This window comes from Leptonotus elevatus, chromosome 1 (genome assembly GCF_054856555.1).
Source record: "Leptonotus elevatus isolate MCC_2025b chromosome 1, RoL_Lele_1.0, whole genome shotgun sequence".
NCBI lineage: Eukaryota > Metazoa > Chordata > Actinopteri > Syngnathiformes > Syngnathidae > Leptonotus > Leptonotus elevatus.
The window spans coordinates 34,161,831-34,186,440 of record NC_141239.1 but is presented as its reverse complement, the minus strand read 5'-3'; the positions used below and the strand labels follow the sequence as shown (position 1 = coordinate 34,186,440).

Sequence of the window (24,610 nt, the reverse complement as noted above, 5' to 3'; positions counted from 1 at the left end):
ATGCCTTGCAGTCAAAGGAGGGTGTGGGTGTGCTAAAAATCCCCACGAAGACCAAAAATGTCTCCTTCGAGTTTTTAAAAATACGGTTTTAAGACGCCAATAAATAAATAAATAAATAAGACGAGGAACATGCAACCATGCATCGTCTTGATGTCATAACGTTTCCAACCAGCAGTATAAAACTACACAAATTGCACAACTGCGTGGCATTGTAGACCCTAGTTTTTTTTGTTTTGTTTTTAGTTGACCCTCGTTTCTCCCCCGTGTTTTGACATTATGATAATTGAGCTCAAGGACAACAAATGCTCAACCGGGTTTCCATGGCACGCTGCAGTTGAGGGGTGTGGCCTCTCTGGCACACAAACAAGTCAGCTACTCACTGCTTAAGTAAAACGCGCAGTCAGTCGCGCACTAACATGCCCATTGCACAGGCGAGCTAGCTAGCTTGTGTCATAACACTTCTGTGCGCATAACATAACAGGCTACTTTCACTCGAGGGCTGCAGAAGCGTGTCGTGAAGCAGGTAAGGAATACACCAAGTGATCACTTCGTAATGTTAAGGATGTAATGATTTTGATTTCCGAAAGGGATGAAAGTAACCAAGTACTGCTTCTTAAGTGGACATCGGATTCTCAGCGGGACGTTAAACAAACAAAACAAAAAATTCAAAAAAAAATTCCCCCTCAGGTCAATTATTAAATAGAATTTGTAAAACACTAGCACTAATGTGAATACCAATAATCTAAATTCAATTCATAAATAAAGAAGTCTTCATCACCTTATGGTAGTGGGACATTGTGTCTTTGGTTGAAACTTGGAATCATTGTTTAATGCTAAGCAAATTGACTTCTGACTTGGCCCAGCTTGATTTGGTCCACACAACAAAGCATATACAAAGTGAAACTTTATCAATATATCAAACTTGTTTTTTTTCCTCACAGGGATGATGTTTGGAGCTGTGGTGGTGGGCATCGGGACAGCAGGTTGGGTGAGGATCAGAGACATATTAGCTCCGCTGCCGGGCAGTTCTGCTGAGAAACTCACTGTCAAAGGATTCATCTCCAGGTCACAGCGACTGTCTTCTACACATGACACACACATGCAACCCACTCAGTGGCATGGGCAGATATTTGGGGGAAAGGGCACTTTAGTGCACATGGAATGTACCTTACTGACAATTCCGAGATGACGTCACAAGTCAAGATGGTGGTCAATTTGGTGAACGAAATCTATATGCACATTGAAAAGGTTGGGCTTTGGATTGTTGTAAATTGATTTGTGAGGATTATTTTGATTTTAAAAACTGTGATGAGATGTCATTTGACTATTGTAACAATCGGTGTGGCTTGTATGATAGTCACTGGCAAAACAGTTTGTTTTCACCGTATAATTTGCATTGTGTTGCATTGGGGACGTATCAGAAATGCCCGGATGTTTGGAAATGTCAATAGTTTTTAAATAAACATTACACACACATAATAATAATTAATAATATCCCACAGCTAGTTTTAATAACAGCCTATTAGGGCAACACGACTGCAAGACTTGTAGCATAGAAATAACTTAGTTTAAATGACATAGCTCCTTTTCTTTTCCCCATTCCAGCCTCTCCTTTCGAGGCATTATGCCACGATTAGTAAACAAATAGACCAATTGTAGCCAAACAGACCAATGGCATGAGAATGAATAAGACTGATTGTTATCATTATCATTCATAAGAAGGCAAAGGGTATTTTTCACAGGCAATTGGCAATTCCAAACATCTGTGCATTTCTGATATTTCCACAATGCAACTCAATGCAAATGCTTCGATCAGCAATGACGTATTGGATTGTTTTTGCCTGTGACTACTAGCATAATACAAACCAGACACAAACGGCAGTTCATTACATTTTGAAGTCAAAATAATCCCCACAAATCAAATTACAATGATCCAAAGTCAAATGCCTTTCAATGCACGGACCACAGAGCTTCCTTTCATGGTCATTAGTTGTACCCTGTGGTGGTCATCACGTTATCTATTATTGATTTAGCGTATAGCGTTAAACTAGCTAATTAGATGGCCATTCGGCTAATTTACGCTCAGTTGTTTGTGCTGTATGAGACATGCTAGGCATGTCGGGGCTTTTTCCCCCCACGTGTTTAATTGTGCAGCTTTTCTAAAAGATTGTGTCAACATTGACCTGTCCTCAGTAAACTGTATTTATAAAAAAAAAAAGAAGAACTTTCCAAAGGGCACTTTTTTGAGAGAGGGCAGAGGGGCAAGGGTGTAAGCACCACTAGGGGTCTGCCTGTGCACGCCAGTGGACCCGCTTATAAAAATGAGCCATATACCACATGGTAGGCGTTGCATTATGTCATGAGTCGACATAGTCATCACATCATTGTGTTTATGTTTTTGTCGACAACAGGAGAAGTCTCGACAGTCAGCAAGGAGTGAGTCAGATTTCAGTCGAAGAGGCTCTCAGCAGAAAAGACCTTGACGTGGCTTTCATCTGCACGGAGAATGCATCACATGAGGATAGTGTCAGGTACGTAAAATAATCTCTACTGCTAAATTTCTCGGCTTGTCATCTTTGCATTTACAACGTAACTTATATTGTCCAGCCATACGTCCAGTGACATGCAGTGAGCTCTAGGTTTCGGTAGGCAGGCAGACGCACACACCAATTACAAATTTGTTTGTTGGCAGGCAAGTGTACAACGTATCCTAGGGTGACCATATTTTCATTTCAAAAAGAGGACACTCAGCCTGACCTCGGGATACTTGATACAAGTTGCCATACATTCAAACTATTTTAACATAGGCCTCCCCTGTATGGGTAGAAAATAAAACAAAAAAACATTACTCTCTTTTGAAGTTTTACATATTTTGCTCCGAAATCTTTTATTTTTTATTTTTATTTTTTACTTCGAGTGGGGTTCTTACCCTTTGCCTCGGCTGTGGCAGCTCAACACTTGCCACTCAGCTAAAGTTCTGGCCAGTCAGCCAGTGCACGGTCTGCCAGCCACAGTAAACGTTGCAGTGCACTCAGTCTCCCATTTGCCGCACAACGAAAAACGGACGATTTCAAACACGCCCGGAAAGAATGTAATAAAGTGAAGATCTCCCTGTAAAACAGCCTAATTCCTCACAAAATCAAGCTAGCAATAGTAATGCCAAACACCATGTAAAGTGAAACAGCCAGTTAATGGAAGCACATCCACAAAGCCAATCTTTCCTTTTGCACCATTCTTTGTGAAAAGTACGAATAATTCTTTGTCCCTTACTTTGCTGAAGGTCTGGTAGCTAAGGCGTTGGTCTCCCATCCTTCAAAAGATGGCGTGAAAATAGTTTTATATTCTCTCGAGTGGCGTCATCTTACTGCTTTGCCGTGCACTAAGTGTGTTTTGAATTCACGAATGCACTGTGTGAACGTACGTTCGCATAGGAATAATACAGCGACGTAAAAAGGCTGCGTAGCGATCTGCCTATTTGCGTAAAGGACTTTTCCACTGGGAAACTGACCACGCATGCGCAAACACACATCGCTACGCGGACAGTGCTGGGAAAAGCACAGTAGCGGTGTGCCTTCAGGAGGATAATTTTTGCAGCATTTTTGCCTGCAGGCCAGACTAAGTAATAAGTCATTTTTAATTGAGGTATGAAAATCACCAAATGTTGTCACTTTTAAACCTGTAGGTAGGTTCTGAAATGAAATAAATAATTAAAATAAATACAAAAAGGCAAACGGTTTCAACTTTTATTTCAGCCTGAGGTAGGCAGTGCCTACCTTGCCTATCCTGACCGCACGTCACTGCATACGTCCATCCATTCTCTCTACTTGTGCTGTAGCTCACCCATGACATGAATGAGTACCAATACCGATAATATAGAAAATGGATAGATGGTGACCATAAAAGGTTTAAGCTCACAGTAGATGCATCTATTGATAGTTTGTAACTCTTTTAAAATTATTGTAATTTTCAAAGTTTTGAGTGTGCAACTGTAATTTCTGAAAGCTAGAAGATTGCTAAGATGTTACTTAAAACGTTTTGCTTTTCAGTGCAGGATAATTGTAGCTTCCAAGAAAAGTCATCTTAAAACAAACAAGTACAACTGATTATAAAAATATGTATCTTTGTTCAAGGTCAGCTTCAAGTTTTGGTCACTACACGAGTTCCTGATTTTTTTTTCTTCCTGTCCCACCAGAACTTTTTTGCAGGCAGGGAAACATGTCTGTGTGGAGTATCCCATGACGCTAAACTACAAAAGTGCTGTCGAGCTCTGGAATTTGGCGCAGGAGAAAGGTGATATTAATATGTGGCTTGAGTGTACAGGGACAAAAATCCTGACACACTTCTCAATCCATTTATCAAAAATGTTCAATATTTCAAATAGCAAATTATTTTGTGCATAATCAACATCGAGCTCGGCTCTACTTCGTTTTTTTTAACCAACGTTTACCAGGTAAGGTAATTGAGAACATGTTTTCATTTGGCCTGGCTGCAGACAGCAGAATAAAGCAAAAAATGTGACATGAAACATAACCGCTTGCACGGTTTGTGCACAAAAATAGGGGATTGTGTTTATTTTGTTGTTAGCTAGTCAGCATTGTGCATAAAATATCAACTATGGTTGTCTTTGTTTTAGGGGTGATTCTTCATGAGGAGCACATAGAACTTTTTACAGAAGATTACAAATGGCTGAAGAAAGAAGTCCAAGGGAAAACCTTGCAGGAAGGAACTCTTCATTTTACAGGTTACATTGGTACTCCTTGTATATGCCTTTTCTCTGTATAGACCAGAATCTTTTGTCTTTTTTTAAATAATGCTCAAAATTGTGACCCCACATTTTACGATACAGTATTACCATACCAGGCCTGTATTATTTTTGTGTGTTTTTTCTTAGGTGGAGTTCTGAAGCCTGGATTTGGTTTCCTTACATTTAGTGGCATCGCTCGTCTCACCTGGTTGGTTGAGTTGTTTGGGGAGCTCTCTGTAACCGCAGCAACCATGGAAGTGGACTTGGGCAACAACTACAGCAAGATGACTGCAAAAATGCGAACTGCTGACAACAAGTGAGAGAGATGTTATGCTTCCAGAATATCACACTGGTGATGCAACATTGGGGCCAATGGCGCTTCACACCATTTATTTTCCCTTCTTCTTTTTTTTTGTAATAAAAAGATGAGAAATGCTGTCCAGTGATAAAATGCTACAATGGCAGCATTCACATTATACTCTTTGTTTACAAGCACTCTTTTCACCATAACAGTGCATTATTATTATTTTTACCTTGTGAGTTATTGATGACATTGTAACTGTCCAACCAAAAGAACGAAAATGAGGAAATACATTTAATTTACATTTATGTGTCACTTGAGTAACTGCATAAGGAGGAATGGAAAAAAAAAAGTAAACTTATATTTCACCTTTTCCTGTTCAGACCCTTGACTTGGATTGAGGAACGAGGACCAGGCCTCCCAAGAGCCAAGAATATCAACTTTCAATTTGAGTCGGGACCACTAACTGAAATCCCTCCATCACCCAGAGGAGCAGTGGGTCTTTTCATGCAAGATCTGATACGATTCTCCTCCAAACTAATGGGCCAAATAAGCCCAGAGGAGCTCCAGAAAGAGAAAATTAGGATCCTCCACTGCTTAGAATTGGCCGAGAAATTACAGCAACTTTCTCAGAGATAAACTGGTTTCTCCACTTTACAATCGTCAATATTGACTTTTTCCAAACTGGAATGCCCCCCCCCCCCCCATTAAGGTTAATGCCCACTGAAATGCTTTATTTATATCATTTGTAGTGTGTCACATTATACAAAACCATATTTAAATAATGTGTCAAATGTAAATGAAAACTTAATACAAAAACAAATATTTGTTGTTGAAACTGATACTTTTAAATGAAAGGTTTCTTTGCGCACATTTAATTTGTCTGCAAAACCATACAAAAAAAGTCATGCATGGGCATGTTCACCTCAATGTTGCGGCAAATTTCCTTTTAACAACGCTACCATTGCAGGTGATCTTAGACCTATCCCAGCCGCCATCCATCATTATTGCAAAGAGGAAGGGCCTTAGAGCCATTTCCTGACCAGGGTTGCCTACCCCTAATATAATTGATAGGAAAACGAAGCTTCATGAAGCACTTGCAATATATATATATATATTTTTACTCCTCTCGCTGGTGCTCTTTGTTAAAGGTGAAGTGGAAATTTGATCAATTTCCATTGCACTAGCCTTTATCTTTCAGCAAAGACCGCCATCTAGAGGAGAAAAAAATTATTGCAAGTTGTTTATGAAGCTTCATTTCGCCATCACTAACACACCTTACTGTACTTATCCTTACCTTGGTGTTTTATTCGTTTGTGAACTTGTGTCAGTAACGTCCCAGTCCTTGCTCCCTTTATCCCCGTGAGGACAAAGTTTTATGAAACTTCTTTATCGTAAACGGTCGATTAAACAGCCATGTGGCCCAACAGCACATTAGGGGACAAAAACATACACGCCTTAACAAAAACAAAAACATTTATTGGCTGATCACACAAAGTAGAAAAATAATTAAAATAATGCATTGCAAAATCAGAGGTTTTATAATACAAACATTACAATGTGGATTAATGTGTTTACTTGCACAAGACAGACTGTCTGATTAAAAAGTTAATTCAAATAAAACAAAGTTGCTGGGCACTTTTCACTGTACTTAATGAATCCAGTGCCAATCAAGAACTTTGCCAGAATCCATAATGATTTAGTAGGTTGAGCATTTACTGTAGTTTTTAGGTGTCAGACTTAATCATACTGCCAAAGTAAGCAGTTAAGGTCTTCAGTTTGTTGTTGAGGAAATTCTGCTCCACCTCCACTTTTCCTCCTGGACCAGCCAGGGAGGCAATCTGTGGACAAATTCACACGCACACATGTTTCAACAAGTTTTCCCTACAAATCACATCAGTAATCATTATGCAAAGGCAGGCCATTAAATACGTCAATTAATATATTTGACATTTGCAATGTAGATATTAAGCACAATTGTTTCTTAGTATGACACAAAGCAATTGCACACTACAATAAGAAGCATTGTTATATGAATATCTCTCGAGCAGAGTCAAACAAAACAAATCATTATCTTTGTACAGATGGTCTCATGTCACTAAGTATAAAATTGTACACGTAAACACTTTGATTTGATGGCCATAGTATCTGAATACCCACACATTTTCAGATTTTGTTTACCTTTTAACTCCACACATATTAAAACTGAAGATTCTGACCTGATCCATGTCTGCGTTACGAGGCAGGAAGTACACGATGTTGTCTGATATTTGCTTGGCCAGATGGAAAATCTGAAATGTGACTACAGTTAAGGATAGAAACCAACACTGCCTTTTCATTAATTCACCTCACCTGCTTCATACTACTTACTAGCTCTATATGCACAAAAAAAAAGAAAGAAGAAGTAGCTTTGCTTCTATCCACTTCACTGATAAATGGGTATTGTACGTGAACCCCAAACATACAAAGTAAAAGGATATCCGTCGGGCTCCATCATGGTCTTAATGTCAAACACCTCAGCGGTCAGGTAATCTGGTCCTCCCCAGGGGGGCGACAAGAAGACAACGTCACCACAGAGACGAGGCGCCAGCTGAAGGAAGTCCCCTTGCAGGAACTCGATTTGATGGGCGACGCCATAAACAGTAGCATTGTGACGCGCCAAGTCCAGACGGACTGGGTCGATGTCAACAGCTAGGACTGAGAGTAAATCATGTCAGCACATGTGCTTCATAGGCACCGTTTTCAGGTCATACCATTTAAACTCCTGGGCATTCTGTCACAGAAACAAAAATAAACCAATTCAAACCAAAAACACCTGAGTGGTAGTTTGGGTACATTTTTGACAGGCTTTTGTCGATTGTTAATAGTAATAATTTCTGATGTTGCTTGATATCTCCACATCTGGACTTGGAGTGTTGATTTGAAATCTCAGATGGAATAGACAACAGCAACAATGAGGAAAAGGCATTCATGATGATGATGTAACAGATGAAGAGAAGCAAAAATATTCTCCATGCAGGCCTTATTTAAGAGATTGATTGATTTAATGTTGTCGGCTCCAACAAAACCTTCCTTTACTTAATCTTGTGTTACTTCAGGTGTGGCAACTAACTGACAATGAGTCTTATTTTTTTTAAACACCCTTTGGAAATCGTTAAAAACTACATTATTAGAACAAATAGAGCTGCTACAGTTGAATGACCCAAACGACCTAAAAGAGCTTCCTTCTAAATGGAAAAATAAATCCACTGAAGCTATTAAAGGCAAATTAATCTGTTATCAACCTTAATGAGAAACTCTTGACTTATTAACAATGCTAAAACTAAATGCAGAGAATCCTGATAAGAAGAAACTGAAGGCTGTGTAAATAAAGGGCTAGCAAAGAAAAAAAAAGGATGCCATTCATTCCCAACTTTGCTCTACTAAAGAGAGCTTCTTGCCTCATTGTTAATGGTTTGTTATTTCCGAGTCTTCAAAAATTAACCCCATTGATTGAAAGGTGAAATTTGCCTGTTTCAAACCAATCATGGTGATATATTACAATCGAAGACGACGTTTACCTCTTTTCCCAGTGAGTGCAAATTGGATGGCGTTTCCTCCAACTCCACAGAAGGCGTCGATGATCAGCTGCGTGTTGGAGAAGCTGGACTCCACTCTGAGGGCGATATGCTCGGCAATCTTCTCTGGTGTCACAGAGAACCAGCCCTCTGAAACATGTACAGGTGCAAAATCACAAGGTGCGTCTCCATTACCCTCAGTTTTGCGCAAAAGCAAGCTGGTAATGGAAACACATGATTTTCGAAAAAACTCTCAGATATCGCAAAAATGTTTTGACGCTCTCATGAGGTGGTTTTTGAGACGTGTCGAAATAGAAGTATTTCGCAAAAAGCGTCATGGAAACACTTCCCTGTAGTCACGTGACCGCCCGGTAACGGAGGAAAGGAAGTAGGAAGTACGGGGCCACTCGCTTTCGTGTCGGAGCTGCCTCCGGAGGGGATAACAAGTCTTTTTAAGCACAAAGCGATTCAGTTATGAAGCCAATATGCCGCCGTTCAATGCACGTCCCATATCGTTGCATGAGAAGTGGCCGTTGCCCCTGGCATACGGCGCACGTCGTCGTTGAAATCCATCCGTCCGCACCATAACACGAGTTATAAGCGCGCGCACACACACCAACACCAAATAGCCGAACCCGCCCGATGAGGGGAGGGAGATGTTTTTTAAAGTAATTCTAACAACAACGGGCGTCTGTCTTCCAAACATCGTGAACACCTCCTACAGAACTGCGAGATCCCGCGAGACGGGACATTACGAGAATTGCGCCTCAGAAGCAAAACGCTCTTCAATGGAAATACCGGCAAGTCGAAATTTGACTTTATCGAAAAAGTACAATATCGCTTAAACTGTAATGGAAACGCAGCTATTCGTGGCAACGCGTGATGAACCCTGAGACATCATTCCTCCTTTGCTTTATACTGTACCAACCTCTGTCCAGTCTGATTCCTTCGTCAAAGCGAGAGAAGAGTCTGTAGCGCTGAGCCCAGTATTTGGCCAGGTCTGGTTCTGCTGCCATGTCTGCCGGTATCTGCTGCTTCCTCCATCGCTTACTCTTCTTCTTTGGCTTCTTTGCGCCTTTCACATTCAAAAACATACAAAACAAATGTATTAAGTGTTCTGCAATATATGGCACACCTACAAAGTATAAGCATAGACATTCTCCAGTTTCTTCCCATAAGTGTGCAACTTAACTCATTCACTGCCATTGACGGCTATAAACGTCAAAAATTCATTTGGACTATTTCTATTAGTTTAAAAATGTTTTCCACTTTTGTTAACAAGAGTATGAAAACCTAGATTTTTTTTTGTTGCACATTTAAATTAAATTTTTTGGATTAATCGCGAGTTAACTAGTGAAGTCATGCGATTAATTACGATTAAAAACTAATTGCTTGACGCCCCAAATTTTTTATCTTTTCTTTTCTTTTTAAATTCATTCACTGACATTGACGGCTATGAACGTCAACATATAATTTTAACTAGTTATTTTAGTTTAACATTTCCACCACACTTTTGTTAACAAGAGTCTGAAAACCTATAATTTTTTGATTGTACATTTAGAACCGATATAAAATTTGTGATTAATCGTGAGTTAACTAGTGAAGTAATGCGATTAATTACAGTTTAAAAAATGAATCGCCTCTTGCCCCTAATTTTTAATAATCTTTTTTTTTTTAATGAATTTATGGCAGTGAATAAGTTAATAATAACAATAGTAGGTAGCCATAGCCAGTCTAGCCACCCAAGTGTCTCAATAATGCATACTGTGAACTTTAGATACAGGTCTCAAGTTGAAATATCCAATTTGAAACTGACAGTTTCGTACTCACCGCCAATGTCTGCAGGTCGGTCGGGCAAGAGAAAGTCTGGGACTTCCAGACATTCAAGACTCCTATTGCGCTCCTCGCTCAGGCAGCTCTCAGTATTCAAAAAACCCGGACTGTCCTCTTCCATTGATTTAGTACGAATAAGTGCAATGCCCTCACTACTCGCATCATATTTCTCTGTGGAACCTGAAGTGCGAGGCTTTTCCTCAGAGTGCACGCTTCCTCGTTCAGGCTGCTCGTTTACAGGCATTTGTGCCTCACTCTGAATCTTCTCAAGGAAGTTTTGGACCTGCGAAACAAGCCCAGCAAAGTCAGTCTTATTTAGTTATTATTTTTGAGTTGAGTATGCATTTTGAGTTTGTTTAGGGTTAACACTGACATTTTTATCATCGAAAAAAAAGGTGACAGATTATGTGATGATATTGCCTGTTGGATTGAATAGGATTATACATATTTGCAGGGACCAGGACTCATTTTCAGCCTTGGAGTTTCATGGCTCAGACCGGCCCACTTTAGTATATTTCATATGTATTAATGTATCAATAGCTTAACATTACAATAACCAACATCAAAATGACTTACTATATCACAATCAGATCAGAATATCTGAACAATTATGAAAACATAAAGTCAAGAGTGCTTAAGAAATGTATTTGACCACCTGTCATATTCTCTAAACATAAAGCCTAAATACGGCAATAATAAGGCAAGGTAAAGACAAAATTTCAATTTTTTGAAGAGCTCAAATAATGAACTGCAATCACACAATAACTTATTTGTGCTAGAATGTGTTTGAATTACTAATAGCAAGGGCAGGGTTAACAAAATTGTTAGCTTCTGTCACATTTAAAAACTAGTCATTTCTATATTTGTTTTCAATGTAATTACTAGCAGAAACATGATTAGCCAAACATGTTATTGGACCATTATATTGTTTGTTTTTGTGTTGCTTACTCTGTTGTATTCATCAGGCACAGGCACTTCAGGGCTCTGCAATGATTTATACATTTGAGTTAGGGCGTGTTTGTATGGAGCCACAACACTGACAATAAGATTTGATATTGAAGGAAAAAAATGTCATTGTGGAAAAAGCTGCATTGACATTGAAACCAGTATTGGTATTGGAAAAGGTTGTACTGAAAAATAAAATACAGACATTAAAAAAAACTATTTTCTTTAAGCAGATTTTTTTGTATTATGATGTCTTTTTCAATGCCAATCTGCAGATTTTTTTACACTTTTTTTCGAGTGTCACAGGTTTTCAGTTTCAACTGTGGTTTTCAATTTCAACTTATTGGCAAATTTGGCAGTGTTTTAACGTTGGGGGCGGGGCTTTGAGCGCGAGAACGCCTTTCAGCTTTTCAGGAGAGGAGAGCGCCAGGAACTCCTAAACCACCTGTAAATCTATTTTTTTTCCCTACATATAACCTTGTGGCGTCTGTGTCAATGTTTCTGTCGTAAACAAGTTAGCACGTTAGCTAAATTAGCATGACATGATGCATAAAGTAATTTCAAACATGGTGGTTTTAACGCCACAAGTAACATATATAACCACACATAACCTTGTGGTTTAAAGGCGGTTTATGAGTTCCTGGTGAACTTGTATCCATGTGTATTGCCTTTAGCTAACAGAGGGCACGCTCTCCTCTCCTGAAAAGCTGGAAGGCGTTCTCGCACTCAAAGCCCCGCGCCCCCATCATTAAAACAATGCCAATACGTTGAAACTGAAAACCTGTGACACTCGAAAAAAAGAGTGTAAAAAAAATCTGCAATTGGCATTGAAAAAAACAATCATAATACGAAAAAAAATTTGCTCAAAGATAATAGTGTTGTTTTTTTTAATGTCTGTATTTTATTTAATTTTAATTTTATTTTTTTAACATTTTCTTTATTTTATTTTTCAATACAACCTTTTACAATGCCAATACTTGTTTCAATGTCAATGCAGTTTTTTTCCACGACAAAAAAAAATTCAATACCAAATCTTATTGTCAGTGTGAGAGAGAGAGAGCAGAAAGTGCGTGACGTGACGCTTGCTTCAAAAATGCATTGATTCATTCTGCACAAAAAATCGGCCAAAAGGTCCATAATTCGGACCGACCAAGCTAGTCACGCTCGGTCTGGCTACGTCTACCAAAAGCACTATAATTGCTGCTTTTGAAACGAACTCGCGCCCCGAATTAAACAGCGCCCCCTGGCGGCCAACTGGAAAAAATCCCGCTGGATCCGCCGTGCCAGTCCGTGCCTCCACTTGTCCACTTCTAAAACATAAGAGTTTTACAGTTAAATATGTGTTTTTTTGTATGCTTTTGTGGCCACTTCAACTCTGCTTAGTGTAGTGTTCACATTTCAGCTTAAGTGGTGTTAACCACACCAGAGTTTGGTGGCAGCAAGTCCAAGATCACGTCTTCCAATCAGTTGTCCAGTTGCTTAGCGCAGATCAAGACAGTGGTAAGGTTGATGTTTTTTTTGTTTTTTTTAATATTAGTAATACCTACCTGGGATGTGTTAAACAATCATTTCAAACACACATTCCTACCTTTTGCAGGGTGGTGCTACACTGCGGCTGCGTTTCATCTTCATCTGTCTCAGTGAATCTGATGTGTTTGTTCACGCTGCTGCCACTTCTCTTAGAGCACCACCGCCTCTGACGCTTCGGACCCAAACTTTCTTTAAAGTTGAAAACACTGTCGAACCTGACAAACAGGTAAAATGGTATTATTTTTAGGTACATAAGTCATTGGTGATATTTAATGTGACGGGCTAAAACAAACTTGGCATGAAGATTAAAAGTTAAAGTTAAAGTTAGTCGGACGCACAGTGATTCTGGATTGTGTTTGAGTCCAAGTCTGTTCCAGGCTTCATTGCTTGCTAGATGTGGGCTCTCGTCCACATCAAATTCATGACTGCAGACAAAAAAATTAAAAAAGTATACAGTATACATTTCAAAATATTTGACTTACAACTGCACCACTAATCTGTAACTTTTTTGGGGGACTTTTCTTCCCTTTGTTCTATTTACTTCATGCTAAACCTATTTACACTATTTCCAGCATTTTAGCTGTGGCATGTTTTGCTGAAGAATACCGGCACTTGTTCCAATCAGCAGCCCATTAACAATATCTCCCCTGTCTCCTTTATTTGCATTTTCTGTGCTCTTCTTATTCTTTTTGCATTGTTCTAAACCATTTGCACTAATGAAGCGTTTGAGGATGAACTAGCAACTAGCTTGTAGCCATCACGAGTGACATCATGCATTCCAATCATACTAGTCAGTGGAAACTTCAATCATGTTCCTCTCGCTTGTCTACTAACATCTTAACACAACATGTAAGAATAATACGCCAACGTGAAGGAATACAGAAGAAGTAAATGTTCAAATTCAACCTGCGTTTTACTTTACTTGGTCCTCCTCTCGAGGGATTTTCATCATCATCATCATCATCCTCACCACCATCATCTTCCCCATTTGATATCTGATTTGTAGAACCCAAATGTAAGTTAAGGCTGCCAGCAGCCTGCTGGGAATCTAAATAAACAAACAGAATAAGAACAAACATGTTGACATACAGAGCATTATTGATATAACGTTCCATTTTGACTCGAGTGTGACATTTTTCACCTAAATAAAATAAATTATTATAATATTTAAGGGTGGTAAACATTTAAATGTGGACTAGCATACATTTTCTTTAGTATCTTCAACCACCTAAAATACACAAAAAAAAGTGTATTTTTTAAGCAACAATTAACCCAATTCCTGATGATGGATCTACGAAACATTAAACGGTCAACCCTAATTAAAAAATGAATACAATCCTTCCCTCCAGCCATCCATTTTCTAAATCCCTGGTCCTCATTAAGGTGAGCTGGAGTCAATCCCACCTGACTCTGGGCGAGACTAGGCATAAACCGATATTAGATTCCGACTGTATGGTAACCGTGAGCAAAAATCCCAGGTGAGCTATTTTTACAACAGACTGGCAGGCGACTCTTGCCGGCGAACTCTGTCGGGTAGCTGTTGTGAAAGCGCTACACGGATAAAGATGAATTGAGTTGAAAGTCTCCCTCCCTCCGTCCTTCCTCTCCATGTAACTGCTCACCCCTCCCCACTCCACTCAGCCGAGAAGTAGAAAAACAAGAGCAGCTGACCTCTCGTCATTAGCGTCAAAGAGGCGGCCCGTTAACTGATCTCTGCAAGCAGCCAATCGGAGAGCAGAACTGCAGATGCTTACAAGTTATTTAAAAAAAAAACCCGAAAGAAAAGCTAAAAAAAAGCCACGGTAAACCATCAAACCAGTAGATGGTCCATGATTCTGATGCCTATCCTGGACTGGTCACCAGTCAATCATAGAGAACAACCAACTATTTACACTTGCATTTAAACATATGGGCAATTCAGACTCTAAAAACGTTGAACCCGCACAAAAGCACAGGCAGAACGTTTGTACTCACAGAAAGGATGAGATTCAAACACAGAACCTGAAGCAGACCGTTTGGCAAACCATACATATAGTATGCACTTGAGGCACCGAACTATAAGGTAACACATTTCTGGGCCCCATTACATAATTCTGAAACAATGTGCCTGATGTTGTAATACAACTTACATTAGCTTCAGCTCACCTGTGTGACGCGTTCCGTTCTTCTGTGAGGAAACATCTGATCTCTTGCCATGATTTCCACCATCACAAGGCTCAGAAATACAGTCTTCCGCTTGTTTCTTTGCGATATCGGAAGGCTGTCTGGTTGTTCCGCAGTCAGTTGAGATGCTCCCACCTGCCTCTAAAGTACAGTTCTTTTCGAGGAGATCATTCAAAACCTCAACACCACCTTGACCTTGACCACCAGTCTTTTCATCCTCCGAGTGCGTCCCTATGCCGCCATCCATCCCCTCATCCACAGTTTCTTCCCAAGTGTTCTTCTCACGAGATAAGTCAGTGGTCCAGCCCTGTGCTGCCCAGTATGAGTATTGCTCCCAATAGTAATAATACGTTTCTTCAGCGTGCTGATCCCAGGCGGCCTTGGTGTTGGGGTCGTCCCATGGGGCAGTTACACAGCGGGAATCTTCTGAAGATCGCAACTCATCCGTATGTTTCTCCACCCAGCTGTTCCACAGAAGTGCTTCACCTTGTTGAGCTTTAACAGACAGGAATACATAAAACAACAGATATACCCAACTCACGGACAGTTTAGATATGTTGTCAAGCAGGGCTATAGGCACACAAACATAACTTAGCGGAACATTCCATGGAGTGTGATGTCAGCCCATGATAAATCACGCTAGCTTACTAGGATTTCATTATAAGATTGTGCAAGTAATGTGTTCAATTGTCTTTTGGACTGGATAAATGGGTGTCTGATGTACAGTAGCCTGATCCAAAATGATTAGACACACTTTGTCATTAAAAAAAATGGAGAGAATTTGTCCACATTTGGACTGGAATTTTAGCATCAACCCTACCCCAATATGTCTCCCAGCCAGCATCATTGACAGGTGGAGTTTCTACTCCTTCACTCTGTGTCTTTGTCTTCAGTCCTTCGTCCAGTGGATCACTGATGTCTGTGCAAACTTAAACATACAAATCACAGTGAATAATGAGGATACATTTTGTGGTTGAATGAGGGTTGGTGGCCTGGGAGGAGTTTAGGGTGAGCCTTTTTAATTCGTCTTTTAAACCCGCCCTGTATGGAATGCTTTTGTTAGACTTGATTTTGTGTAATTAATGATGGCGGAACATCCATGCCCAATTGCTAGCATTATTAGGTTCTGCTTGAACCAATGGGATAAGGAAATAAGCCAGTGTCTTTATGGAGCATGAAGGCCCTCAACAAAGACTATTACTTGGTTCAACATTATTGCTTTTTAATAATAACTCCCCAAATTCTCACATAATCCATTATGTCAGTGATGCAGACAACCAAGGAAATCGTGTCTACAGAAACCAGAACCAAGCACAACAATTGCTGGTTTGAAAAAAAAGATATATAAAATTAGGTCTATATTACCTTTGTCAGTAAACTGCGAATCTTCCTCTTCTTGCTCGAGTGATTCTGTCTGAAAGGTAACTGTTCGTTCGGTAGATCTCTTCTCCTGCCACATGATCAAAAAATATAATTCAGACCTGGCATAAGTACTCATACATCTGATGACAATAATATGGTATTAGTAACAGAGGGATACAGTATTCACACTTGAAAAGTACCTCTTTACGCTGTTTGGAAGAACTGGCAAAAGCAAGAGGCAGACCCATGCTAAGCATCAAGTGAGCTTCTTCATCTAAACATTCAACTTCATTATCGATCTCCTCTTCTTCATTTTCCGCTTCTACAGACAAGGGAATGATTGATGTAAGATGACTGAAATGCTCTATCTAGCCAATGAGTCACCCTTGTGTTTTTGTCTGGGAGATTTAAAAAACACGGGCACTAACGATACACCAAGTGACGTCTGAAAGAGACACACACGCACACACCGTTGTAATTATAATACAATAATTATGACTTACCTTGGATTGCAGCGTCTGCCTGCACAGGTGAGAGAAGCCTATTATCTGACCGATATAGCTCTCGATCACTAGGAGACAAAAAGACGATGAACACACTCTATGAATACATAGTAACAAGTGCGCATGTTTGCAAGATATAGTTGGACATAAGAAAAGCTCACTCACTGCACAAAAACTCTAGAGCAGCAGCAGTGGATTACTTCTTCTGAAGCATGTCTTCTGCTGAAGAATACGTCTGCCACAACTGTCACCGTGTTCTTTTCCAGCATCATGACAGAAACGGCACGCCAATTTAGTGGCTAAATCAGCGCAACAAAATCAAATGTATTAATCGTACCAGCGTGCGAAAATACTAGTTCCGTATCACGAGCGTGTCCCGGAAGCGTCCGGCAACAATTTTTCCAGAATAATAGCAGATGCCGAAGTTCGTGATCTGTGGTTACCAACATATTTTGTTCATGATATTTTCCACATTCATCCAAATAACAAATTTTGTATTTATTATACTGTATATTAAATACATTATATATTTTTTATGTTTGGGGTTTCATTCCATTCAGTGGAACACGTTCTTCTCGAACAACATAACTTCACCGGACCAATTTCTATGTTACACTCAAAGCGTCCTGATCCGGAATCATTAGGAGGGCATTTGTTAGTTAAATGTCGTTGCGAAGAGTAGGATTTTAATTAATGACGCTACAAACAGAGTATCCAGCCATGGTGAATGTATATTAATTCATTCATGTTTTGTCTTGGTTACGCGAACTTAATTTCAGAATGTTAACACTGAGTTAACATGACGACACCACTGGCTCACCGTTTTGGTTCATGTTATTTCTAGTATTTCTACTTTTTCAAAAAGTACATATTTTTCCGTCTCTCTTCTCACAACATTCCTTAACATTCTGGCAAACTAGCCCCCTTGTAATCATTCAAAACACGTCTGTCGTATGAGACAATGCTATTTTGAAATTGTGACGTCATAGGAATGTCATTAACTTCATCTGTATATTGTGAAAAGCAATATTTGTCTTATTCACCTAACAGCTTCACCTCAAGGTTGAATTTAATAATTTTTTTCTCTTCCCTAGCTTGTTTGGCTGTAGTAGCAAATGCTATCCAAGCAATCTCAACTGAGTAATCAAGAGCCACATCTGCATTGAATGCCAGCAAGGAAGGATGTCAGATGCTGAGAACCAGTCATGTCTGATGGCAGCAGAGGATACAGTTGCCTTCCTAGTAAGACATTTCAAACTTGGCACAGTCTCTATTAATCTTGGACCGTTTGCAACATACTGTAAGAAGTGTTTGAGAATACTGTACGTTTAGTGGTCATTGTGGGGTTTTCTTTCATTAACAGAGAGGTACCAGCAGTTGTATATGTGTATGTACATGTCAATGTATATTATTTAATATTACAAAAAAATAGTAGCTGTTAAGCTATTGTATTTTGGTTTTGCATGTAAAAACTGTACTTACTGAATGTCCATTTGTTCACAGGTTTGTGGCTTTCATGCCTTGGAGGAATGGGTTGGCATTGGTCAGGTGGAGGACTACCTGAGTGTTTTGGAATACTTATTGTGGGTTTTCACCCCTTTAGCAATCGTCTTTATCCTGCCCTTCCTCATCGTCATCCTTCTTTACCTCTCGATACTTTTTCTTCATGTCTATAAGGTACACAAAATCAATGTCATTTGAATAAGTTTTTTTCACAAAGTTTTTAAGACGTATTCATGAACAAACACGCATACTACTAGATTTTTAGCGACACTGCAGCTGCTTTCAAACTATGTAATTGAAAGAAAATACTCATAATAAGACAATTTGAACATTTTCGAAATTTGATGGTGACAAGAAAAACAGTTGATGAGAGTCTGGTCTTTGCAATGTTTTGCAGTCTTGGACGAAACCTAACATGTCAACATTCGCTACATGCGTGCACCCTCGCAAGTCTGCACTGCTCAGTGAGATATGGGCTTAAAGTTGCAGTGTTGTTGTTAACCCAATCTGCATCTTTTATCATCTTACAGAGGAAGAATCAGTTGAGAGAGGCATACTGCAACAACCTTTGGGATGGAGCCAGAAAAACTCTGGCAACTTTATGGGATGGACATGGCGCTATATGGCACGGTAGGATTGAATTGGGTAGAATCTCAATTGACACAAGAATTAAGAATCTTACTTAAATAGGGCGTGCAAACTATTTGCTCCCCTTTTATTTATTCCCAAAATTACGTGATATATACTGTAGCAAGTGACCATTAGTTTTATTTCCTGAATCATTTTCAGAATTGTACAAATGGTACCTGGCTTGAAGTATCTAAAATGCGATTGGCTGAGCGAGGCTGGGGGTGGGATGTATTCGTTCAGGTCAACAGCCAAGAGGCAGAAGGAGGAGCCATGGAGAGTGATCCCACCCCCACCCCTCATTATTATGTATTTAATTGTTTACATTGGTGCACACAGCAAATTGAGAAAACTTATTAGTGATGTCAATTGACCTTGAATACTTTGAGAAAAATAACCATATAACCACCCTGACTTTAAATAAACTCAGGAATGTTGCAGTAATGCAGTGTGATCTGGTGATACACAATTCTCCTCGTTTTCGTACTTTTCATTAACTTGTGCCTCATTAAATTTTTCTTCACGGCAGGCTATGAGATCCATGGGATGGACAAGATCCCCGACAAAGGGCCGGCACTAATAGTGTACTATCATGGAGCCATTCCAATAGATTACTACTACTTCCTAGCCAATGTCATTATCCAGAAAGGACGAACCTGCCACTCTGTAGCTGACCATTTCCTTTTCAAAATACCGGGTATGAGCTCTTTCTGATAGATACAAAGTCTGCAAGTAATAATTTCATGTTGCTATTTCAATGGCTTTGACAAATAATTGTAAATGTTTTAAATTGACACACTAATAATAATTTTCGTGTCAGTGTTTCTGTGGTTTTGTACAAACATGGTGTTGTAACCCCTTTGAGTGATCTCATATCTTCTCGTCCTCGTTTTTGCTTCCTCCAGGGTTCAAATTACTATTGGAGGTGTTCAGTGTGATGCATGGTCCCCAGGAGGAGTGTGTACAGGCACTGAAAAACGGCCACCTGTTGGGGATCTCTCCAGGAGGTGTGCGGGAGGCTTTGTTCAGTGATGAGACTTATCCGCTTTTTTGGGGCAAACGCAAAGGCTTCGCCCAGGTCGCCATCGACTCGAAGGTGGTATGTAATTTTCCCTGATATACTCAAATCACTTACATCGCGTTTTAGGTGACGCCGGTATTCACATGCGACACACACATTTACACTTTTTTGAAAAAAATATTTTGGAAACCTTTCACAAAGGGAAAAATGTTAATGACAATAGTACTGAAAGAAAACTGAAAATACTGTTGCTTAAGTAATACTCGTCAAAAGTGAGGTTTTCTTCACATTTCCTTTGAAGTTGTACTATTAACAACGGTTGTTAACTCATTCACTGCCATTGACAGCTATAGACGTCAAAAATTCATTTGAACTATTTCTATTAGTGTAATTTTTTTCCACTTTTGCTAACAACAGTATGAAAACCTAGATTTTTTTTTTTGTAAATTTAGAACAGATATAAAATTTGTGATTAATCGTTAGTTAACGAGTGAAGTCATGTGATTAATTACAATTTAAAAAATGTAATCGCCTGACGGGCCTATTTAAAAAAATAAAAATAAGGGGCGTTTAAATCGTAATTAATCGCATGATAATTTTATATCTGTTATTAATGTACAATAAAAAAATATAGGTTTTCATAAAAAAATGAAATGAAATGAAAAATGGTTAAACTAATAGAAATAGTTCACATGAATTTTTGATGTCTATAGTCGTCAATGGCAGCGAATGAGTTAAAATGATGCACGTGGCAAATGGTGCCAAAATGCTCATTAAAACTTTACCTGTGCAGAATTTCAAAGTTATATGATTTAGTTTATCTCACAAAGCTTAAATGTCACAAATGAAGGTTGAACAGGCTGCTGGTACAGAACTAATCACTCCAACTGTGCAGGAAAGTGTTCTCATTTACAGAAACACGCAAGCTGTACATCATACACGGAATCACTAAGACTAAGAGGCATGAATTTTTCTTCAATTACTTAAGTATAAATTGTCGCCTGCTGTACTAACTCAAACATAGCAACACAGCAATGGGTCTGAACTATCACAGCAACTTGTAACCACAAATTACGCCCCCCATAGCTGTCTTTGGTGTCTTCATGTACTTGAATTGTATAACAAGTCAAAACAATAAAATACACACAAGTAGAGACCATCTTTCATTCTAATCTTATTTCAGCTTCCTCCACCCATACTGTATCATACTTTCTCTTTCAGGCCATAATTCCAATGTTTACCCAAAATGTCCGAGAAGGCTTCAGATCTTTGGGAACACTGCGTAAGTGCTGGTTAAACTGTTTGCCAAGAATTATTTCGCAATCTTTTTGCTCCTTAATCCAATATTTATTTCACTTCTGTTCACCAGCAGCCATTTCATTAGCAACAGTCCAGTGCAAACTTCCACTGGATAATAATGCAAAACTGGGTTTTAATTGCCATTATTAATTAATTAATGGTGGTAAATATTCTTATTTTAATTAACCTTTTTTTTTCCAACAAACATTAATGTTGTGATTCTCTCTGTCTTTCTGGCCAGGATTTTTCCGTTGGATGTATGAGTCATTTCGTCTTCCCGTAGCTCCTGTTTATGGTGGATTCCCAGTCAAGTTCCGAACATTCCTTGGCGATCCGATCCCCTATGACCCCAATGTAACGGCTTCAGAGCTGGCTGAAAAAGTACGCTCACGACACGACATTGTTTTTAAATTCTAACTAACTGAGAGAAGGCAAAGCGCACCCCTGTATAGCGACAATCCAGAGTTGCAGAGTCATGAGATTGGCACGCAAATTTCATGGTGTGACTGAGCCTAAATATTATTCAAATATGAATTATAATGGTGCCTTGTGATACAAATTTAATTTGTTTTGTATCCGCGCTCATAACTCAAAACCGTTATAGCTCAAAACACATTTTCCCATTGAAATGACTGGAAATCATATTAATCCATTCCAGCCTTCCACTAAAAAAATTGTAACGTGTATTTTAATGAGTAAAAACAGCTCTCCATAATATTGTACTGTATAAGAACATACAATTATGACATAATTAAACTGAATTTAAAAGAATTGAGCATTTTTTTCCACATTGCATCAATTGAATGCTGCTCCTTCAAGTCTGCCCGCCTTAGCCAAATGGGGGCAGTACTGTATAAAACAAAATCAGAGCCATATATAGAGAGGGTTTGGCCAACTCTGTTTCAGCAGGGTAACAAGAACGCTGTGAATGGTCAACTGCTGGTCACGTAACAAATGGACAACTGCAGGTCACATGACAAATGGGCGCCATCTTGGCCAAACTATTTCTATATAGGGCTCTGAAACAAATGGATATACTGTTCAATGAGATGTTGGTGTGAAATTTGTGAATCCTATTTGAGTTCTAGGCAGTGTCCTTGACTGGATGCAGCAGGCGGCCATGTCATGTCCTGCCTAGAACTTAAGTGACATTCATAATAACTCCTAAAGTCCCCTCTCAATACTCAGTACGGAACTAATATTAGTTGTTTTAGGCAAAGAATATGAATGTGAATAGAGATGAAACAATTCAAGATGATCAAATTAATCGACATCTATTTTGATAATTGATTGATTGTTTAGCAACATTGTTTAAATCTTGAAATTGATGAATGAAAAAAACGAAGGAATCTTTAGTGTTTTTTTGTCTTTGTTTCAAGAATAATCTCTTCTACAGCAAAAAAAAAAAAGAATGGCAATTTACAACTAAAGAGACCCAAGTGACTGCACTCTATTTGACCTTAATTGCCTCAAGATACCAACAATCAGTCTTATAATTGTCAGAATTAGTCTTCCTTGTTGATGTGTTGAGACGATTATCCTTTTTTCTCTGCAGGTGAAACAGTCTGTCCAGTCCCTCATAGACAAGCACCAGCAGATCCCGGGGAACATCCTGAGAGCCCTCCTGGAGAGGTTCCACACCAAATACAAAGCTGAATAGCATCAGCATACACAACATTACCCATCAGATGAGCAGAATGAAAATGGGACACACAGTTGAAAGTGTGTGTTCAAAATGGCAGACAAGGCTGGGAACGTGCATTTTCGACGTCAGAAGGATGACTGCGAAGTGGGAAACTTGAAGTTTGGATTTGATGTATCTTTTGTGACACAATTCTTGAAACTTTTCTGGCACCGACTTGACAAAACTGCTACTTGCATAGTGCCTGTGCCAAACACAGACGACTGGTTTCCTCTCAATTCATGTTCTTTGGGTTATAAAGTGTGTGTGTGTGTGTGTGACAGTCTGTGTTTGCATTGACTTGCTTTCAACATATTGTCGCTGCTATGTGAAAAACACTTATGTCAATATTTTTTCCCTTTTTTATTTTTTTAGGTTTTGGAGATGTCTGCATTCAGTTTCATCCCCAAACTTTTTTTTTAATGGACATAAGTGTTTTTCACATAGAAGCGACGATATTATCAAAGCTAGACTTCTTGAAATATCCTGAACTTTTTGAGTTTTTGTTTTAATCTTGATTTTTTTTTTGGGAGCGGGGATAATGGTAGCAAGAGTTCAGTAGCCCTGCTATAGCCTACTTAATGGGCAAACAGTGTCAGAATTGTTGGTTGGAGCCACTCTTGACATGCCTTTGTAAATGTTTTATAGTTCAACTGAAGTCTTAACAGTTGCGACCAAATGACACCTTGGTCTCATTTTAGTTTTTTAAATGACAGTTTTTGTTGTGTTTTTGCAGCAAACACACCTTTGAGGTACTATATTATCATGGGGGGGGGGGGGGGGGGGGGGGGGATAATTTTTTTAACGATTCTGACTTTTGTTGGGGGGGGGGGGGGTTGTCTTTTTCTAATTGACTTTGTTTGGTATTGTATATCAAGGGATCTAAGACGAAAGTGAAAATAGCAGGAAAGTCCAAATTTGCCCCCGAGATGTGTTGTGGCCAGAAAATTATCAGGGGTGGTGTTGCCCCCACCAAAATGTAGCTATGCTCATTTGCATAATGTAATTTAAAGGCCAATATTTGAAAAAGATGATTGTTGGAAAATAATTACGTTAAAACTAATTTAAAATGTGATTTTTTAGAGCCAGTCATCCATCCATCCATTTTCTAAACTGGTTACATATTGCAGGGGATTATTTTCAGTGTACACATTTGTCACTGTAAATGTATTTGAAAATTGCTCTTCGTGTGTTATTGTCTTGAACCTTTGGAAGTGACAAAATGGGAGTTGAGAGAAATTATATCTCGACCACTACGCGAATGCCCAATTTGCAAGGTCTATATTGCGTATTAACAGAAGCTAATCTTATTTTTATCATTCTTGGATCCTGGTTGCTGTTTTAAAACATGCAGTACCGTTTTTTTCCTCCCTTTTTTATCGTCTATTTTATTGTGGTTGAAGATGCAGTGTAATTTATGACTTTTCTTTGCATGTAAACATACATATTTGCATGTATGTACTAATGATTCAACTGATCAAAATGTTTGCACAAATATGCTTTCAAATTGTACTGCCAACTCAAGAGTTTTTGTAATAATT

General features: G+C 39.0%; 3 protein-coding genes across 3 annotated transcripts; 2 read left to right on the top strand and 1 right to left on the bottom strand.

Annotated features, from left to right (window-relative positions):
• Positions 1-115: 115 nt before the first annotated feature.
• Positions 116-6,695, top strand: blvra (biliverdin reductase A). Its single transcript, XM_086094392.1, has 7 exons — positions 116-523; positions 942-1,065; positions 2,412-2,531; positions 4,193-4,290; positions 4,634-4,741; positions 4,892-5,060; positions 5,429-6,695. Exons 2-7 carry the CDS (start codon positions 944-946, stop codon positions 5,682-5,684), a joined length of 873 nt encoding a protein of 290 aa, XP_085950518.1. The 5' UTR covers positions 116-523; positions 942-943; the 3' UTR covers positions 5,685-6,695.
• tgs1 (trimethylguanosine synthase 1) lies at positions 6,504-17,311 on the bottom strand. Its single transcript, XM_086094380.1, has 15 exons — positions 17,104-17,311; positions 16,939-17,006; positions 16,636-16,757; positions 16,439-16,523; positions 15,894-16,001; positions 15,056-15,568; positions 13,817-13,958; positions 13,249-13,335; positions 12,969-13,125; positions 10,433-10,718; positions 9,531-9,677; positions 8,606-8,752; positions 7,526-7,742; positions 7,265-7,343; positions 6,504-6,886 (listed from the first exon to the last, which is right to left on the bottom strand). The coding sequence occupies exons 1-15, from the start codon at positions 17,208-17,210 to the stop codon at positions 6,773-6,775; spliced, it is 2,379 nt and encodes a 792-aa protein (XP_085950506.1). The 5' UTR covers positions 17,211-17,311; the 3' UTR covers positions 6,504-6,772.
• A 241-nt stretch (positions 17,312-17,552) lies between these two features.
• tmem68 (transmembrane protein 68) lies at positions 17,553-23,816 on the top strand. Its single transcript, XM_086080964.1, has 9 exons — positions 17,553-17,661; positions 18,033-18,180; positions 18,442-18,615; positions 18,972-19,071; positions 19,598-19,765; positions 19,974-20,167; positions 21,311-21,371; positions 21,630-21,769; positions 22,944-23,816. The coding sequence occupies exons 2-9, from the start codon at positions 18,121-18,123 to the stop codon at positions 23,046-23,048; spliced, it is 1,002 nt and encodes a 333-aa protein (XP_085937090.1). The 5' UTR covers positions 17,553-17,661; positions 18,033-18,120; the 3' UTR covers positions 23,049-23,816.
• The last annotated feature ends 794 nt before the right edge of the window (positions 23,817-24,610 follow it).

Coding starts and splice junctions, on each gene's coding strand:
- tgs1 (XM_086094380.1), bottom strand. CDS start 17,210: ATGATGCTGGAAAAGAACACGGTGACAGTTGTGGCAGACGTATTCTTC. Junction 15,569..15,893: donor TGGCTGGGAGACATATTGGG/GTAGGGTTGATG, acceptor TGTCTGTTAAAG/CTCAACAAGGTGAAGCACTT. Junction 13,959..15,055: donor GAACGGAACGCGTCACACAG/GTGAGCTGAAGC, acceptor TTGTTTATTTAG/ATTCCCAGCAGGCTGCTGGC.
- tmem68 (XM_086080964.1), top strand. CDS start 18,121: ATGTCAGATGCTGAGAACCAGTCATGTCTGATGGCAGCAGAGGATACA. Junction 20,168..21,310: donor TCGCCATCGACTCGAAGGTG/GTATGTAATTTT, acceptor TTTCTCTTTCAG/GCCATAATTCCAATGTTTAC. Junction 21,372..21,629: donor CAGATCTTTGGGAACACTGC/GTAAGTGCTGGT, acceptor CTTTCTGGCCAG/GATTTTTCCGTTGGATGTAT.
- blvra (XM_086094392.1), top strand. CDS start 944: ATGATGTTTGGAGCTGTGGTGGTGGGCATCGGGACAGCAGGTTGGGTG. Junction 2,532..4,192: donor TCACATGAGGATAGTGTCAG/GTACGTAAAATA, acceptor CTGTCCCACCAG/AACTTTTTTGCAGGCAGGGA. Junction 4,291..4,633: donor GAATTTGGCGCAGGAGAAAG/GTGATATTAATA, acceptor TCTTTGTTTTAG/GGGTGATTCTTCATGAGGAG.